The sequence below is a fragment of the Ailuropoda melanoleuca genome, chromosome 8 (assembly GCF_002007445.2).
Source record: "Ailuropoda melanoleuca isolate Jingjing chromosome 8, ASM200744v2, whole genome shotgun sequence".
In the NCBI taxonomy this organism is placed as follows: Eukaryota; Metazoa; Chordata; class Mammalia; order Carnivora; family Ursidae; genus Ailuropoda; species Ailuropoda melanoleuca.
The window spans coordinates 67,533,126-67,552,388 of record NC_048225.1 but is presented as its reverse complement, the minus strand read 5'-3'; the positions used below and the strand labels follow the sequence as shown (position 1 = coordinate 67,552,388).

The following is a 19,263-nucleotide window of genomic DNA, read 5'->3' as shown; positions in this document are numbered from 1 at the left end:
ATAAACACTTCTAAGTTACAGCTAGGCAGTTCCCCTCAGGATTGGGGTTTGTTTGATCCTTTATGTTTAACATCACTCCGTCTTTCCGGCCTCTGCCAGACGCAACTCTACAATGTGTTAGAAAAATACAGTCGATTCTCATTACTCACCAGAGTTACATTCTGGAGAGTACGGCCAGCAGAGTTAGCGAATCCCTAGGGGAAATACCGGGTTAGGTTCCTGTGAGCCTCTGGTGTTGACATGTTTGTCAACCGATCAGTACATAAGCGTATTTTATGTGTGTTTCTGTTTAAAGACACTTACTTTTTTTTTTTTTAAGATTTTATTTATTCGACAGAGATAGAGACAGCCAGCGAGAGAGGGAACACAAGCAGGGGGAGTGGGAGAGGAAGAAGCAGGCTCATAGCAGAGGAGCCTGATGTGGGGCTCGATCCCATAACGCCAGGATCACGCCCTGAGCCGAAGGCAGACGCTTAACCGCTGTGCCACCCAGGTGCCCCATAAAGACACCTTACTTAATATACATCGTTGATTCGTTGACTCTGAACTCATGGGCAACAGCATGGTGACTCACACCTGAGCAAAGCGTATCTAACACGTTTTTCCTCCACAAGGCACCTCCCGCCTTCTTGCACTCAGGACTGACGGGCAGCACCACACACTGCACTCCGGGGCCGCTTTAAACAGCGTTATCACCCGCGAAAAGCAGAGCAATGCAAAAAAGTGTGGCATTCGACAGACCCCATTAGTTTATCAAAGCTAATGGAAGAAAGCAGAGTGCCACCTTGTTCCACCTCGGCTGAGAGTGTGCACATTGGGCAACTCAGAATTTTCACCACTCTGTGTGGCTGTGGATGACACAGGGCCTTATATGAGGACTACAAATAAATTTCAGCGAGGACATGAAGTCACAAATACAGAATCTGCAAATACCTGTAGGAAGGGCTGTACATACTTGGAACAGAGAGGCCGGGTGGGAGAAGACCGGGAGCCTTTTCACGGGTCCTCCTGTCAGGGTGGCGAGCGGACAAGTATCCAAGTCAATTTCCTGGCTGCTCAGGGAAAAGTCTGGATTCGATTCCCTCCGGGCACTAACACTCAGGGATGCATTTAATAACCCTCACATGATCGTGCAATACACAGCTTTATGTGGGGACATCTAGGTGGTTAGTCAGTTAAGCATCCTACTCTTGATTTTGGATCAGGTCCTGATCTCAGGGTCAAACGATCAAGGCCCACATCAGGCTGCGTGCTCAGCAGGGAGTCTGCTTGACATTCTCTCTCCCTCTCCCTCTGCCCTGACCCCTGCTCTCTCTCTCTCTCTTAAATAGGTAAATAAATCTTTTTAAAAATAGACAACTTTCCGTAGAATGTAATGCTACATGGATTGTGGAACCAACTTTGTGACTCGAGGCAAACAGCTGACCTCTCTGAACATCAGACTTCTTCTGCACAAAATGACATTTGTCATTTGTCTCATAGAGCTGCCGGGGGGGAAACGACACAGAATAATAAAGGAAATCATAATTATGCAAACTACCAAGGTCATGATGGCACTAAAATGTCAATTCTTTCCTGAGAATGTATAAATCCTGCTTATTACAACAAACTTGTTCAACTGTATGCTGGGAAAGGGGGCTACTTAATAACTTCATAAGGTCCAAGAACAATCAATGACCAATATGTTTTATCAAGTACCTATTGGTTTCTAAACTGGTAACAAACTGTGTCAAGATTGTTCCTGAGTTTTGCCAATTAGTAGCCCCAGCAGATACTCAAAAGTCTCTGCTTGCTCCTTCACTGATTCATTCATCTGTTTATTCCACAAAGATTTACGGGCTACCTACTATGTGCCAGGCACCACCCCAAGCCCTGGAGATAAAGCACAGAATGAAACAGTTAAGTCCCGGACACCTGGGTGGCTCATTCGGTGAAGCGTCTGCCTTCGGCTCAGGTCATGATCCCAGGGTCCTGGGATCGAGTCCCACATCAGGCTCCCTGCTTACTGTCAAGCCTAAGCAGAGGCAGACGATAAACTGAGATCTAATGCAACGTCTGGTGACAATCAGGGCTAAGAAGAACAATGAAGTGGCCCAAGCGAGCGAGAGCAGTGTTAGGAGGAGGCCCTTAGCTGGGACGGTCAGAGGAGGCCTCCTTCAGGAGGTGCATGTGAGCAGAGACCTGGATGTTGGGAAGGAAAGACCCAAGACAAAATCTAGGCAGGTAAAGGGTACTCCGGGCCTTGAAATAAGAATGAGTCTGTGCATTGCATCAACAATATGGAGGCCGGGGCCCCTGGGTGTAGGGTCAAAGAGGGGAGAGCAGTACATGAGCTCAGAGCAGCAGGAGAGGCCAGCTCATGGAGGCCGAGGAGGCCATGCTAAGGACTGCAGACTTCATTCTAGGAACTACCATGAGCCAACCAATCATGGCTGGGAATACGCAAATGACTTTTCTGATTTCTTGAAAGAATAACCCTGGCTGTCATAGAGGAAAGACCATCCGAAGGTCAAGAGTGGAAGCAGAAAGGCCAACCAGGAGGTTGCCAGTAATGGAGGCAGGAGCTGGTGGTGCTGAAGGAGGGTGGTCAGCTCCTGTGTCATAGGACCGGCGCCAGGTTAACCATGCTCAGGAAAGGCAGGGGCGGGAATTCGTTCTCAGTGGCTGGTGTGACGATTGATTAGGAACTCTGTACCCGAGTTTGACTGTAACTGGCCATAAACAAATCTGAGGGGAGAAAAAGCCCAAATTCTCAAAACCACCCCTTTTTCCTCTTTCAGATCTTTCCCAACTTAACGGAGCTCTTCCACGCCCCCTCTCTGCCCTCACCCTGCAAGACCTTTGAAAAGCACAGCATAGTTTGGAGAGTTTCTTCATGAATGTTTTTAAGTTGGGTAAACTTACAATGAATGAATTTAAATTGCTTTTTAAATGTAATTATGAAATATTTAAAGCCATTCAAAGGTATAAATACAATTATCTTTATCACCCAGCTTAGGAAGTGAACTATAAAATAGAATAGAATCTTCTTGCTTGCCTGTCCTCAGATAGACCCCTCACTCCCCACAAGAGGCAATACTTGCCTGAATTTGGTATTATCATTTCTAGGTGTATCTTTACGTTTTTACTACATATATATGCATCCCTATATATATATATATATGGTATTATTTTGCATAATTTTAAGCTTTATATAAATGCTTTCTGTATTTTTGTGCAATTTACATTTTGTTTAAAATTATGTTCGTATAAATCCCCCACATTGACCTTAATCTTGTTCGTTTTTCACAGACGTGTATGTTATTAATGACTTCACCACAATTAACTTATCCATTCCCCCACTCAAGAACATTTAGATTGTTTTTGGTATTTGTGCTTTAACAGACATACTGCTATGAATATTCTCACTTTCGTATGTGAGAATTCTCCCTTTTATATGCAAGTCGAAGTTGAGTCTACAGTCTTACTACTCAAAGTGAGGTCCCAAGATCAGCCCTATTAGCATGGCTGGGATCTTACCAGAAATGCAAAATCTCGAGCCCCACAACCGAATTGAATTGCATCTTGACGATACTTCCGGGCAACGTATAGGCACAAAACAAACAGAAGAAGAGCCGGTCGAGCAGAAGCAGTACTTCTCAAGTTATTTACCATGAATCAGTTCTGTTTTGGTTTTCACATTTTCAATCCGTTACACATGGATATTTTGTAAAATATCAAAATTTGATATCACTCCTCAGTAAGGGAAGGGCTCACCCAAATTCAGGTGGTCTGGGAAGGCACGTGGTATTGAGCCTGCCATTGAGACTGGGGCAGGACGGAGATGGAGCAGCGAGGCAGGTAACTGGAATGAGACAAGGATCGGGGCAAGTCAGGGGAGGATGGACCATGCAGGGAAGTCCATGTGAAATAGGGAAGTAGCCAAAGAAGGCTTTGCCTCATTCGAATGTGTGCTAACTATGCATGTATGGAGCAATCTGACAGACTGCAACAGAAAAAGTTATCAGGTTCAAGACCGCCAAGCTAAAATTGAACTATTCGGGAGCTCTGATCCACAAAACATACGTATTATTGAAGACGCCTCCTTCGGGAAGGACTCCGACTTGGAGACCGTGTACCTGGCAGTGTACTGGAGGCTGTGGGGTCCATTTATTGCTGAGGACCGACACTGGTTTGACGACCCCACAGCGAGGCTCAGCATTTCTTGGTCCCGGAGTGAAAGTGGAATCATGTTCCATAGCTCAAGGCCACAGCTGTCTCTCCCGTTGACTTCCTGCTTCTTCCCTTAAAAAGATAGTTGGAGAAGGAAACCAGCTGTCGTGTTTGGCAGAAAAATAAATAAAAATCTTTGATGCAGACAGTTTCTGGAGTACATTAAGTATTCTCAGACCAGTTGAACCTCCCACTTTGCCCCAATTACAAAAATAGTGGACCAAACAAAATAGTAGATCGGCACAATAGAACATAATGAAGTAAATAACAGTTTGTCAAGGCTCAGGCCGACCCCGGAGCTCACTGACACCGGTAATCCACGCCACCGCTTCGGGAAGTTTATGTAGATAACTTGATGAAGAACACAGGCCTTCTGTTCACCTATGTTACCTCTCATCTTTCTCATCAGGGCTTTTTATTGAATAAGAATAGACATGTGAGGGGCGCCTGGGTGGCGCAGTGGTTAAGCGTCTGCCTTCGGCTCAGGGTGTGATCCCAGCGTTATGGGATCGAGCCCCACATTGGGCTCCTCCGCTGGGAGCCTGCTTCTTCCTCTCCCACTCCCCCTGCTGTGTTCCTTCTCTCACTGGCTGTCTCTGTCAAATAAATAAATAAAATCTTAAAAAAAAAAAAAAAGCATAGACATGAGAATAGTTCCATCCACAGGAGCTCACAATCTAGATTAGAAGTGTTTTAATTCATACACCCCTGGTACACACTTGTATGTTAAAAGGACAGGAAAGAGAGAAAGACTTATGGGATTAATCACTAGCACCTTTCATACTTCTTAAATTTCATATGCTTATTTTATTTCATAAGGAAATCGGCTTATTTGTTCCCATTTGAACCACTGTACCTCTGAAATTTTAATATATCCAGAAAGAAAGACACTGCATGCTGGCTTATCTTATGGTCAGTTTGAGGAATGGGTTTGTTTTCATATGTACACATACACCAAATTTAAATGCATGTTGGCTCTGGTGGGAAAAAAATCACTGTAAAGGTTCAAAAAGGAATTATATTATGTTGAAGTGCTTAAATATTAATATGTTGGTAAGTCAAGAAGTATGCCTTCATCAGTGTTTGCTAAATTTATAGGAAAATATGGGCAACTTCTGTGCCCTTTGAGATAACTAATCTCAAATTCATATGAATATATTTCAGAAAAGAGTGTTTTCAAGATAAATTGGGGAGTTATAAGACTGAAATTTTAAAAAGCAGGGTGGGGGTTATTTGGGGGAGATAATGCTGGGAGGAGCAGAGGTTGACCTCTTCAGCCTGAGACAGTTGATGTTCCTCGTACACACTGATGAGAATGAGCGCAGGAAATATGAAAGCTAAGGGTATCCAAGATTGAGTTTTACCATGCAGTGAGGAAAATAATGGTTTGTGATGTAATGCTTGAATTCTGTGATCAGCTACATAGATGGAATAATGTACGTGTACAAAGCATTAAGTAAGGATCTTAAGTAAAATTCCATCCATGTTTTTCCTATGCTTAAAAAATATTCATCTCAAGTGGCTTTAAGAAGCAATGTAATCCCCACTAAAAGAACAACAGTTCTTTGAAGAAACGGTTGATTACAGGTCTGGTTGATTACAGGTCTGGGGCAGGGAGTGTACACGGAAGTGTACTGAGCATAAAAAGAATGACTATAATTAATTGTTACACATTAGATACATATATACATAAAGTCATATCAATATAGATCTATTAAAGGGGAGGAGTAAACTCTTTACAGACCAAAGCCAGCTAATAAACAGAGATGGATTGACATTTTTAAAATAAGAAAACCACCATTTGACAACCTCCAATGTAATCATCAGTTCAAGGAAGGATCACCAAAAAAAAGCCAAAACCATTAGGTGAACAGATTTTGGGGATATTTGCATAGATTTTTTAATTGCAAAAAAGGAAGTGAATCTTTACAATGGAGAGTTCCTGCAGTCTCCATCTTAACTGAGGGGCCAAAGTTGGCATCACTAACAGTGCGACCATCTGACATTGGAGCCTCCGGAGGTGATGTAATCTGAAATACACAACATCCTCTAAAATATTCTTACCAAAAATGTTTGACTTGAATCTAATCAGGCTAGTAGACCGTGCATGTCAATAGGAATATAACGTGAGCCGTGTGTATAATATAAAATTTTCTAGTAGCCACATAAAGTAAAAACAAAACCCAAAAACCCACAGGTGAAATTTAACATACTTGATTTAGTCCTGATATCAAAAATATTAGTATTTCGACATGTCATCAATATAAAAAATATTTCACTTTTTTTTTGTAGTGAATCTTCAAAATCCGGTGCGTGTTTTTATGCTTAAAGCACATTTCAATTTGCTAAATTTCCATTGGAAATACTTGATCTGTATTTAGATTTCATAAAATTTAATGTTGAAAAAGATTTGCATACCTAAGTTTTACCAAAAAACACTTCACATTTTTCCAATAATGAAATTGAGCATGGGTTTTAAATTTAAATTATTTCAAGTGAAATTAAATTAAAATTTAGCTTCTCAGTTGCATGGGCCACACATATTTCAAGTGTCCAACAGCCACAGGAAGCTCGCAGCCACCATCCTGGACGGTGCAACCCTAGACTTCACTTCCAGCTTATAGAAAGTAAAGGGGAGAGTAAACACACAAGTTAAACGATACCAAGAGATAATCCAGAATGTGGGACATTCTGCAAAACAATTCTCTTATTCGAGTTTCCAAAAATTCAATGTCATAAGAAAAAATAAGATGGGGAGATTGTTCTAGACAAAGACTAAAGAATGAAGAACTGAATGCTCGTTTGAAAACAAAAACAGAAGCATTGGAGATCGGGAAAGCAATTGGGAAAAACTTCTCTAAGCCACCAGGGAGTTTTGCATACGTGCTACATTCTAGATGAATTATGGAATTATTGTTTATTTCCCTTGGGTGTGATAATGGCATTATGATTATGTAGGAGATTGCTTTATTTGTAGGAAAGATAATGATTCTGGTGGGAGAATAATTCTAGAAATGCAACTTTATCCAAGTATCGAGGTTGACAGGAGAAAAAATATTTGGGGGCATGATGATCCCCAAATGTTTGTCTTCTGGCAACCTTTGTCCAGGAAGCCACTAGAGGATACAGTCCTCCAAAATGAGTGAGTAAGCCGACAAAGAGGCCGATGAGGAATTGAGGAGGGAGGTGATCACAGGCAAGAGGTGATGAGAGTCTCCAGGATGATGGCTGGGAATCTGTCTGAGGAGTTGGGATCAGATTGATTATTAAACCCAGTACACCTGATTTAAAAACACCCCCACACAAGCCTAAGAGAGAACCTCAAAAGGTGAGTTTTGCCAGCACAGCCTTGCCAAACCCCTAAAATTATATTGCCATTTCCCTCCCACCGTCATGCTGCCAGCAGACGACTGTAGCTCTCCAGGATGAGATTAGCGATACTGGACGCCTCTCCCAGCTCAGAAAATAAAAGCACAGACTCTGGGGCGGTGAACCCGAGGATTTACAGCCACCAGGAGGGAAGGAACAGGTAAAGAAAAGCTTTTCCGGTCCCACTGCACCCCCTGTGCTGAAGCACCACCCCGTTCAGGGCACTGCCTCCACTGCCACACAGACGGGGTCTCCCCACAGGCCTTACCACAGACGGCACGGTTCATGTAAGGCAAAGCACCACGGTGGGAAGAAGGCTGAAGAACAGGTCCAGCATCATGGTTCCTTGCCGTCACTGCGACCCTGAAGAGTCACTTCACTCTTGCTTCTGAGACCCCCGGAACTGTCCTGGATGCTGTCCTTTTCAAGACCTGGCTCTTGAACTTTTTATCAATTCAGTAAGTTTCTCCCATCTTTCCAGTACTTTTCTTGTTTAAGCTAATTAGAGTCAGAGTCTGTTGCCGGCAATGAAAAAACCCTTACCATATAAAAAGATGGTTGAATGATAGTAAGCTTAATTTAATGCTATTCATAGTTTCTATATACATATATTTATAGTATATCCATTATACTATTATAATTAATAACCTTAATTAATGCTAATAGAACACACAGTTTTCAAATTTACCTATGGAACATGTACAAGATGATCTCTTAGGTAACACACACATACGCAAATCAATTACAAAAACCAGAAATACATGTGCCACAGTGTAAGCAAAACCAAAAAACTAAAGATTAATTCCAAAACCATATCCACGCTTACTTACTCGGAAAGAAAAGCTGAAACTATTAAAAATTTAAGGAAAAAAGGTAATAGGAACATTGCCTGTCAAAATCTATGACATAACATGGGATAAAATGATTCTGAGGAAATTTTATAAACTTAAATACATTCATTTGAAACCAAGAAACATGGAGAATAAGTGAACTAAGGAGTCAACCCAAAAAGCTAGAAAAGATAACAAAATAAATTTAAAAAAAAAAGATACCAGGTAAGAAGAAAAAATGTAAAATAAAAAATAAAATGGATAAAATAAACTTGGTCAATGCCAAAAGTTGGTCTTTTAAGAAATAAGGCATAAATGATTAAACTTATTAATGAGAAAGGGAGCATATGAAGGTAATTTTCAAAATTATCAGAGCACTTTTAATTATGGGAGTCAAGAAGGCTTAGGCAATACACAAGATGAAAAACTGTAAGAACACTAACAGATGAGACTCCATTTTTTAAGAAGTTAAAAATAAAGTCTCTGTAAACAAAATTAACAAGTAAGTGAAATAGATGTAACTGCTATGAGTTAAAAGCCAAAACTCTGAAGAGCTGTTGTCAACTAATAAGGAAATCACAAACACAACCGAAACACACAAAACTGATATACAAATTCTTGGAAAAAGAATGACCAATCAGTATTTGAAAGAATGCTCACCCATACTAATAATCAGGAAAATTTAAAGCTTGTAAGATTCCACTTTTCACCCATCAGATCAGCAAAAATTTTAGAACATAACATGCAGTGTTAAAAAGGCTGAGGAAACAGGCACTCTCCTACACTGCCACTGGGAATGTAAATTGGTAGTATTTTTGGAGGACCATTTAGCAGTAGGTAAATGTGCATACCCCTTAGGATCAGGTCACGGCCAGAAATCCATCCTACAGAAATATTCGAACATGTGCACACAGATATAAGCCTAAAGATGCTCCTAAAGAATTTTTTTTTTTTTGGATTAGTGGAAAAAAACCCGGAAATTTTCTGTATGTCAATCAGAAGGAAGATGAGGTTTGATGAAGGGCTGATGAGCGGCCTTGAAAATGAATGCTTGAAAAAATTGCCAAGTGTTAAATGGTAAAAAGTATTGAATGCGAATCATAGTGCATAATTGGACATGTGTGTATCATACACAGACACGCGTACGCATGAAGAGGGGCACGTATGGCATGGAGACTTCCGCTTTTTATCCTAGATCCCAGCGTTGTTTCAGTGAAGAAAAAAGGAGCAAAAACAGAACAGTTTGGAAAAACAGACACATCAGAACTGGTGAGTTCACCTTAGGGGAGGAAGGAGGCATGAGAGTGGAAAATTTTTTTTTACTTTCCACTCTGTAAACTGTGAAAAACAAACATGCAAGTATCACGCAATTTTTGCGAAAAAAAACCCTTTTAATATAAAGAAATAACACATAAAAATACTATTCAAAGACAGTGCACAATTTTTACAAACAACATAGGTTTGCAATCTTCAAAGTCACAATGAGNTCCACTCTGTAAACTGTGAAAAACAAACATGCAAGTATCACGCAATTTTTGCGAAAAAAAACCCTTTTAATATAAAGAAATAACACATAAAAATACTATTCAAAGACACTGAGTGCACAATTTTTACAAACAACATAGGTTTGCAATCTTCAAAGTCACAATGAGAAAAAAAAATAGGTTGATCTGTGTGTTTCACCTGGTACTTTTCCAGTTCTCCTTACTTCCCAAGACGTCCTCCCTCCTTTACGGAATATTACCTTCCAGACCAAGGGCTCAGAGCATGTTAGCCCGGGAGACCCGGGGGAGAACCCCTAGAGCAGGGTCGCGGGCGGGGGTGACTTTTCTTCCGCGTCCTAGTACCAACTACAGCTGTCTGTAGCGACTGTCCGCGCTCCCCAGAGCTCCTCCCGCGGCAAACCCAGCCGTCAAGCCCCGAGTCCTCCACCGAGTACCGCACCCGGACGGCAGAAAGGTGTTAGGCGAAGGCGAGGTCGTGAGCCGGAACCGGGCGACCGGGGCTTCCCCACGGCCGCCGCGTACACGCGTGCCCGGGCGCGCAACGGGAAGCGCACAAAGGCTGGCTGTGCGACCCAAGGTGCAGAGAACGGAAGGCGCGGCCACGGAGGCGCGGCCACGGAAGGGCACTCACCAGAGAGCGGACAGAAGGCACGGGCAGGGCCGCCGCCCGGCCTCTTCCGCCCCGGAGCCCCTGTCCGCACCCACTCTCCCACCCCGCTCGGGCCCGGATGCCCTGACGTACGTCCGCCCACGAGCGCTCCCTCCATTTTGTCCCCAGTCTCCTTCGGGCGAGCGGGGCGGCGCTATTTTAAAGCCGCTAAGTCATGGAACGGAAAGGGGAGGCGGCGGGGCGGGCGCGGGACCACTAAGTGCGGGGGGCTGGCGCTCGGGGCTACACGGCTGCCGGCGCGGGGTGGAGATGCCGGCGGCACCCAGGGCTCGTCCTGGGGCCGGAAGGACAAAGGACACGCAGGGGACGCGGGCAGCGAGCGAGCGCCGGCCGACTTCCGGGCCGCTGGCCCAGGGCTGGGGGCGGGCGAGGCCGCCGACCCGGCCGCGCGGCCCGCGCGCAGGACAAAGCGGCGGCCNNNTCGAGGCGCCAGGACGCTGTTCCGCCCCCTCCCCACCGAGGATCCTGGCGCAGGGGTCTTTCGCGAGCCGTCCTCCTCTCTCGGCCCCTACTCCCCGGGCTGTGGAGAGCCCCTTGTGGAGAAGGCGTCACCCGTTGGTTTGAACAAAGGAGACGGCCAGGCAGCCCAGGCGACGGCGCGGCGCAGCCACTGCCCCCGGGCCGGAGAGCTGTGCGCGGGGAGGGGCTGGTGCTGGTGAAGCGCGCTTTCCGGGCTCCCCGAGGGCAGGCTGGTATACTAACCAGCACTTAACACGGAGGGACCCCGAGAGGCTGCCGAGCAGTGAAAACGTGGCTGGATTCCGGGGAGTGCATATCCGGAGCGGGAGGAACGGACGTAAAGGCTGAGGTTTTTCCCTTTCGTGTGCGCTAACCTGTAAACCGCACCATCTCACCTCTCTGCGTAAGATGCCGTCGTCGCAGCCCGTTGCGCTCAGGATAAAACCCCAATTCCTTGGCCGGGACGAGAAAGCCTTTCACCTAGCCCCTGTCCGCCTGTGTCCGGCTCTTCTACTTTCCCGAGGCCCTGGAGACGGTGGGCCACGAAGGGAGGGCGGTTCCTTCTCGGGGCCCCCCCCGTCTCCCCGGAGCAGACTGAAATGCACCTCCCCCCCCCCCGCGCTCCTTCTACTCAGCTGCATCATTCCCGCAAGTTCCCGATTTCTGTCTGCTCCTTGAGCTCCTTGGGAACCCAATTTATAACCTCAGCACTGAACAAATAACAGATGTTCAGAAAAGAGAAGAAAACAGTTTGTCAGTAGTAAGCTTAGAGAGAGACTAATACTGGATCAGTGACGAACAGGTATTTATTTACTCAAGACCCACTGTGTGCCAGAATGCCCGTAATCTACAGCTTTAGGGGGTGCTCTCTCCACCTTGGAAACTTTGCTACTCACTGAGAGTTACTGCCTTCTGGGGACTTTTCCATTTAAATTTGGCCAAGATCAAATGGTTAATATGAACAAATACTGGATATATATTGTGCGCTCTCTCTCTATATATATATATACTGCTCATGAAATACTAGTATGCTCACCAAGGAGATTATAAAATTTGTAACACAAGCTATAACTGAATTAGTAGCCCAAGGGTAATGTCAGAAAAGCCTGCAGTTTTTTAAGAATTCTTTCCAGTGATCATTCCAGTGCAAACCAGGGATTATTAGCATCAGCAAACCTAAGGTAAAAATAGGAGTTATCAAGCTGACAACCAGCCCTTAAAAACTTTGCTCCCATTCTTTGCTCTCCAGGAAACTTTAAAATATGAAATTTGGTACATACCTACCAGGAAAAGTGCTGTAGGTAAATTTTAAATTAATAAACCCATTCAAAGAAGTATTGGGTATCTACTGAGTATTAGGCACTAAACTAGGAGCTAAACATACTGCTTTGATCAAAACAGGCAAAGTATTCCTGGTGGAACTCATATTCTACTGCAGGAATCAAACAGGAAATCAGAATTTCATTTACTGAGCCAACCACGCGGAGATCCTGGAGAAGGGGAGCGCATGCTAAGCAGTAACCATTTCATCTTGTCGAGGAGTGGCCAGTCTACCTAGAGAAAGGGATACAAGAAAGGAGGGTGGGTGCCCGGTCGTGCAGGGCCTTCCCAGCAGTTGTAAGGCACGGAAGGTTTTCAGAGGACAATGATCTAGTCATCTGAATGGAATCAAGAGCTTTTCAGATAACATGAGAGGGGACGGTAGCCCGGGAGTAGCAGCAGCAGAGGTGAAACATGTTTTAGTTCAAGATGTTACTTGGTTCAGGTATATTCTGGACTTGCTGATGTGCGGAACATGGGTTTGTTGATTGACTCCTAGGCTTTTGGTCTGCGAATTGGTTGAGAAGAGATGCCCGAAAATAATTCTAATTTGGAAATACTAAGTTCAGGGTGCTTCTTTGACATGCAGAAGGTGTCGCTAGACCGATGAATCAGAAGACAAAAGCTTGGGAGAGGTTAGGTGTGATTTACAAATTTGGGAGTCTGCCATCATGTAAATGGCGTCTAATTGAAAGCCTCCATTTCTGACTGGGCAAGGGCAGCTCTTCAACCTGAGAGGTCATCAGAGGAGGGAACGGCAGCAAAACTGCCAGGAATGGCCAGTGAGGTGGAAAACCAGGAAGCCTTGTCCTCTTTGCAGCTAAGTAAAGAAAATGTTTCAAAAACATGATTATCTGTGCCGTGTGTGCTGACGGAAAGCATGGGGGATTTTACAGGGTCTCGACCAGGCTGTTGCAGTGGAGTGTAGGGATAAATGCTCTTTGAACGGACTTAAACGGAGGAGAGGCTTGTAACACCTAGGCTAACTTTAGTTTTGCAGCGAAAGGGAGCAGAGAAATGGGATAGTAGCTTAGGACGCTTGCGGAGGGAAGGAGTGTCAAGAGAGTTTTGTTTTTGTTTATACTGGAGAGGAAAAATAATAATACAAATGAAGAAGGGGTAGCGAGAAGCAAACTCCCCCCCCCCAGTGGTCCAGAATCACCTGCAGTTAGGACTAGGTTTAAATGGAAGAGCGGGGGCACCTGGGGGGCTTAGTTCAGCATCGGCCTTTGGCTTAGGTCATGATCCCAGGCCTTGGGATTGAACCCTTCATTGGGTTCCCTGCTCAGCGGGGGGGCGGGGGGGGAGACCTGCGTCTCCTCCTGCTGCATGCCTCGTGCACACTCGCTCTCTTCTCCCTGTCAAATAAGATTTTTAAAAATAAATAGGAAGAGGGCCAAGGGCACCTGGGTGACTCAGTTGTTTAAGCGTCCGCCTTCAGCTCAGGTCCTGAGATCAAGCCCCGCCTCGGGCTCTCTGCTTAGCAGGGAGTCTGCTTCTCCTTCTCCCCCGCCCCCACTTATGCTCCCTCTAGCTATCTCAAATTCTTAAGAGGGCCAGTTCGCCCGGTGCAGTGAGAAAAGACTATGAACACTGATGCGGAGATGTTTGGCAGTGGGAAATGGGGTGGCTGTACTTCAGTCTGTTTCCTTAAATCATTAAACTGGCATTGCAGCTTAGAGATCTTGGGTATCTTGGTTCCATCCAGGTGAGCTGGAAAAGCTGCCTTTCTAAATCTAAGCTTAAACATTTCACAGGTTGCCTGGCTGACTCAGTTGGCAGAGCACAGGACTCTTGATCTTGGGGTTGAGTTCGAGCCCCATGTTGGCTGTAATTTATGGTTAAAAAAAATCTTAAAATTTTTAGTCTGCAAGTCTAAAATTTCCCTAGTTTAAGGCTTGTTTGTTAACAGCAGAAGTTAAATCTTGAGGTTGCAGGCTGCATAGGGAATCAAAATGTGAAATGCTTGTACATCATAAATAGAACTACTAAAAAGGGATTTATGCCTTGAACCCTCTATTGAGTCTCACAGTTCAGTGTACTTTCTAAAAGTATCGTATTTGCTTAAGACTGGTTCTTCGTTAGTTTTCCTGTACTTGCTTTTCAGTGATCTGTAGTCTAAACTCGCACTTTACCAGGAGGCTGAGAATTCTCTACTAGTGAAGGGAAGATTGGGCTCTTAAATCAGTCTGTGCATTCCTGCCCAGTTCTGATACCAGTTGTAGACACACAGTTATGTACAACTGTCTGTCCCCTGTAACCTTTGGAAAACATCTCGTGAGTTTTGGTTTTCTCATTTATGAACAAAATGAAAGGGCTAAGTGACAGTGGAAAGAACAGGTTTTGGGAGTCGGGCCAACTTTGCACTTCCTGTGGCTCCGAGGTGTCCCAACATGAGAGGTGGAGACTGGGGAACAGGGATGTAAGAGGCCTGGCACAAACACCCCCCCACCCCTCAGTCAGGACGTTGATTAGTAAGACCAGTTTCTTCGGTGTGGTGCTGATAAATGCGATGGAGAACGTCTGGCTGCAGCGTCCTTGGCCTGTTATCCACATGTTGCATTTTAAAAAGTTCATTTTATCAAAAAGCATATATAACTTCTGTTATGGCCTCTTTTTAAGTAAGCGGATTTTTTAAAAAGATTTATTTTAGAGTGCGCACAGGGGGAAGGGGCAGAGGGAGAGGGAGAATCTCAAGCTGACTGCCCTCAACACAGAGCCCGACACGAGGCTCCAGCTCAGGGCCCTGAGATCATGACCTGAGCTGAAACAGAGATATCCCAAAACAAGCGGGTTATTTTTGAACACCTTTTAAAAACATTTACAGATTTTGGGGGTGGGGGGCCGACAAGCAGACTCCACGCTGAGCACAGAGCTCCATCGCACAACCCTGAGATCATGACCCAAGCCAAAAATAAAGCTTAGCCTACTGAGCCAACTAGGCACCCCAAAACATTTTTCTAAACAGTATCTAAAATCTGTTTCCTCAATCTGATAGGCTCATTAGGGGGAGGGAAAAAAGCCCTGAGCGGTTCTCAACTTAGACCCCCATGGTCCATCCCAGACCTGAGTTAGAATCTGAGGGGGCAGATTTGAAAACTGAGAAAGTTTTCCTAGCTGACTTAAGCAGCACTGTTTCAGTATTTGGCAAGTATATTTTGTACTTTGTAAAGAACTGGGGTTAATAACGTTTTGTCTGCAGATTGGGGGTATTCTGGGGTCACACCAGGGCTGTTACAGAAGGGAATCCACAGGAAAAAGCCATGGTGTGAGGTGTGCAGTGGCCAGCCCAGTAATTCCTTTTATTCTCCTTAGCACCCCCTGCCCAAATGTGAAAGCCACATCAGGACTTCTACCCTGTGGTGGAAGGTGTTGGTCTCACTTGCTACTAAGACCTAAAATGGGCAGTGGCCACCACCTCTGGCCTTGCCTTAGGAATGTAGTCTGGTTTGAATGTGGAGTCCAGCTGTCTGCAGAGTGGCTCACAACCCTCCCACCTGCCAGGACTATATTCCACTTGGCTTTGGAGCTGATCATTGCTTGCCCTGAGTATTTTTCTAAATGAAATGAATAGCCTAGAAGCAGAATTAAATCCCCCAGCCTCTTACTAAGATTTGTATTGAAGAGCGTTTACAATTAAAGTCTGCAACAGTCAGCACCTGCTACGTCCACCAAGTAATATGAGGGGTGGGAGGCGGGGAGGGGGACAGGGAAAGGCACAGTTTTAAAGAAAATGGAATAGAATAAGCAAGAAAATACTAACTTTTGCTTTATTATAAACCAAATCACACTCTTTCTGGCAGCAGCCTGAGCCAGAGAAGCAAACACAGGAGAAAATAGAACATCCTTCACAATTCAGCCTATAATCTGACTCCCCGTTTATGGTCCTTTCCCCATTTCTTCCCATCTTTCTTTCTCCCCCTTCACATTCCTTTCTAGGTGTCCCTTTACCCTACAATCATCCGGTTTTAGCATAAAGTCCTGCTTCATACTATAGGACTATTTAAAAAGTATTCATTGAAACCATTAAGTGGGCAAGTTGGCTTCCTTTTTTAAAAGCCACCTTACTGAAAACTTAGGAAAGTCTCAAGTTTCCTAATCCCTTATTAATAGGAATGCCACAGTGAAACAAGTGTGACTTTTAAAAAATGTGTCCTGCCCTCCCAGACCCTAAATAAGAGTTCCATTTGACATTCACATTAAAACGTGAAGATTTAAGCTGGCATTATCTTTTAATCCAGAAAATAAAGTCCATAAATCCTATGAAGACTGCAGAGAAAGAACCTAGGAATCATTCATTTAGCACTTGAAGGAACTTAAATTATCACCTAGCCCAGCGCCTTTCATTACAAATGGGGGGCTGTGGAGATGTCCTACAGGGGATCTGCAGTTAGTGGCAGAGACAAAGACCCAAGTCTGGATTTCCAGCTTTTCCCATCATGCCTTCCCCTCCCCCAGGTGTAGTTGCCATGTCCTATCAACAAAGACAAATAGAGTCAAGTGCAGTTTCTTATCACAGATCAAGAAACAGACCGGAAGAGTGATTGCACACATTTATTTTTAAAACCAATAAAATCTGAAGTCATTGTTAAATTTAAAACAAACAGCACTGTATTACTATAAGCAGACATGGTTAGAATAATTCTACTTTTTCCCCATTTTATGCTTCTTAGACTGGAAGAACTGTGGTGCTTTTTAATTTTCAGTGATAGCCAGATTCCCAGCTCATTTCATACAGATGTTTAAAGAGCTCATAAAATGGCATATGCTGTTACTCCCAGGCCAGTTAGTAAATTGCAGTATTAACACCATAATGTAACTGGTTTAGGTTGAAGTTGCCCTGCTGTTCTGTGGGGTTTTCTGGTCGGATTCTCAAGGTTTCCCACTTCAAGACTGATATAGGCCAAAGCCGGATGACCAGAGACAGTGAACAAGGTTCCCGGTTACCACCTAGCACATACTCCAGTCTTTGCCAAACCACCCTGAAATAAAGTGTTTCCTTGTTCAATCCAGGTTCTTTTTTGTTTTATCCTAGCCCTTTAAGCTCCTAGGAATTTTAGATGTTGAAAACGTTCCCTGCGCACGGGATTCGGTACTGTACGGTTCATTAGGGTGTGCTGTGGCTGGCCTTGGACACTTTTTGTTAACTAGTGAGTATCTGTTTTTCTCTATGTATGATGAACATTTTCTAAATGGACTAACTGTAGAGTTTAATTACGGTGGTTATGATTTTTGACAGGTAGGATTAGAAGATCATGTGATGTTGGAGTAGGAGGATTTATCTTGGTGACTTTAGGATGCTGGTACGTGTGCTAATTCAAGATGATCCAGGATCATGATAGATTGATCAATCTGTCACTAGAAGATTCCCACCCGCTCAGGGAGGAATGTTCTTATTTTTTAAAAAACTTAATGGGAACTTGTTTTACAAAATGATACTGCTGGGACGCCTGTCTTTTAAGTACGTACACGCAGACACATTGTATACCACATTTGTCAAATGAACAGATGAATGCATGACTTTCCATCAATACCAAGTAACAATTTCTACTTTATTTAGAAAGGCCCCAACCTTTTACATGACCCTGATGCTCATTCCTGCTCATGACATCACATCTGAAAAGGCTACTTTACGAATGTGTTCACAGCCGGCAAAACACATACGTGAATCTCCTGTGTTTTGAGCAAAAAAAAGCCAGAGCCAGGAGGACATAGTGTATGTATGGTTCCACTGGATGAGGTTTTCTAAGTAGAACTAAGCTAGAGGTGATTAAAAGCCTCATTTTATGTAAAACCTACCTTAATAATTTGTTATTAGCTACTTTTGACACCGAACCACCCCAAAATAGCACTCCAAGTTAGAATGGTTCTATTTTCAGTCTGGGGTAGCCATCTGTAAACATCTTAAATTTTGTTACTACAAATTTCAAACTGGTTTCTAGAGGAACTTTATATTAAAAATGACTCCTCTGTGTTTTTCTTATTAAGGTTCCATTGTAGGTATAATTATGCAAAGCTAAGAATCCAGGAAAGAATTGCCAGAGATGGAATTAAAAATAAGATTTTGTACGAAAGTACCCACCTTGATCCTGAAAGAAAACAAAGCACCAGCAAGGGCAGCAGCTGAGCGGAGTCTCAGGCATGGAAGCCCGGATACAACCGTGGGGTCAGTGCGAATACACTGGAGGCAATTCTGTTAGACCTCTATGGACCATTAGACTTTCAATCAAGTAATAAATAAAAGATGTGTTGGTGTAGTTTCTTTTTCTTTTTTTTTTTTTTTTTACACTTGTGTGAATGCCCACGAACTTACTCTGGCCCTCGCTCTTCTGCCAGTAAGGCATCTAGGGGACGGGTCAAACTGAGTGCGGAGAAGAGACTGTAAAAAAATGGCATTTCAAGAAACAGACTCTGTCGGATTTTCAAACTCATCTTAAAAACAAAAATCACAACTGTTTTACTGCACCCTGTTAAAAATGAGGCAATACTTCCTGGTTTCTAAAGTCAGTGCTTGTTGCAAGACACAACACTAATGGGTTTTTGACTTTCCAAATTGCTTTTTTTAAAAATGTACTCACTGCTTGACCCTATCTCTTACAACAGGTAGGTCATCTCCCCAAAAGTGAAGATTGTTTTTTTTTTTTTTTTGAAGATTTTATTTATTTGACAGCCAGCCAGCCAGTGAGAGAGGGAACACAAGCAGGGGGTTGTGGGGGAGGAAGAAGCAGGCTCATAGCAGAGGAGCCTGATGTGGGGCTCGATCCCAGAATGCCAGGATCACGCCCTGAGCCCAAAGGCAGACGCTTAACAACTGAGCCACCCAGGCGCCCCATGTTTTTGAATGCTCTAAATTTTTTTGGTTGTATGCAGTGTTTTAATTTTTTAAATGGAATTTAAA

The 19,263-nt window shown here is 43.9% G+C and overlaps 1 protein-coding gene across 1 annotated transcript; it reads left to right on the top strand.

The window, feature by feature from the left end:
• Positions 1-12,733: 12,733 nt before the first annotated feature.
• LOC100479657 (cytochrome c oxidase assembly protein COX20, mitochondrial) lies at positions 12,734-18,622 on the top strand. The gene is made up of 4 exons (XM_034667637.1): positions 12,734-12,844; positions 17,401-17,515; positions 17,605-17,668; positions 18,354-18,622. Exons 1-4 carry the CDS (start codon positions 12,734-12,736, stop codon positions 18,490-18,492), a joined length of 429 nt encoding a protein of 142 aa, XP_034523528.1. The 3' UTR covers positions 18,493-18,622.
• Positions 18,623-19,263: the final 641 nt, after the last annotated feature.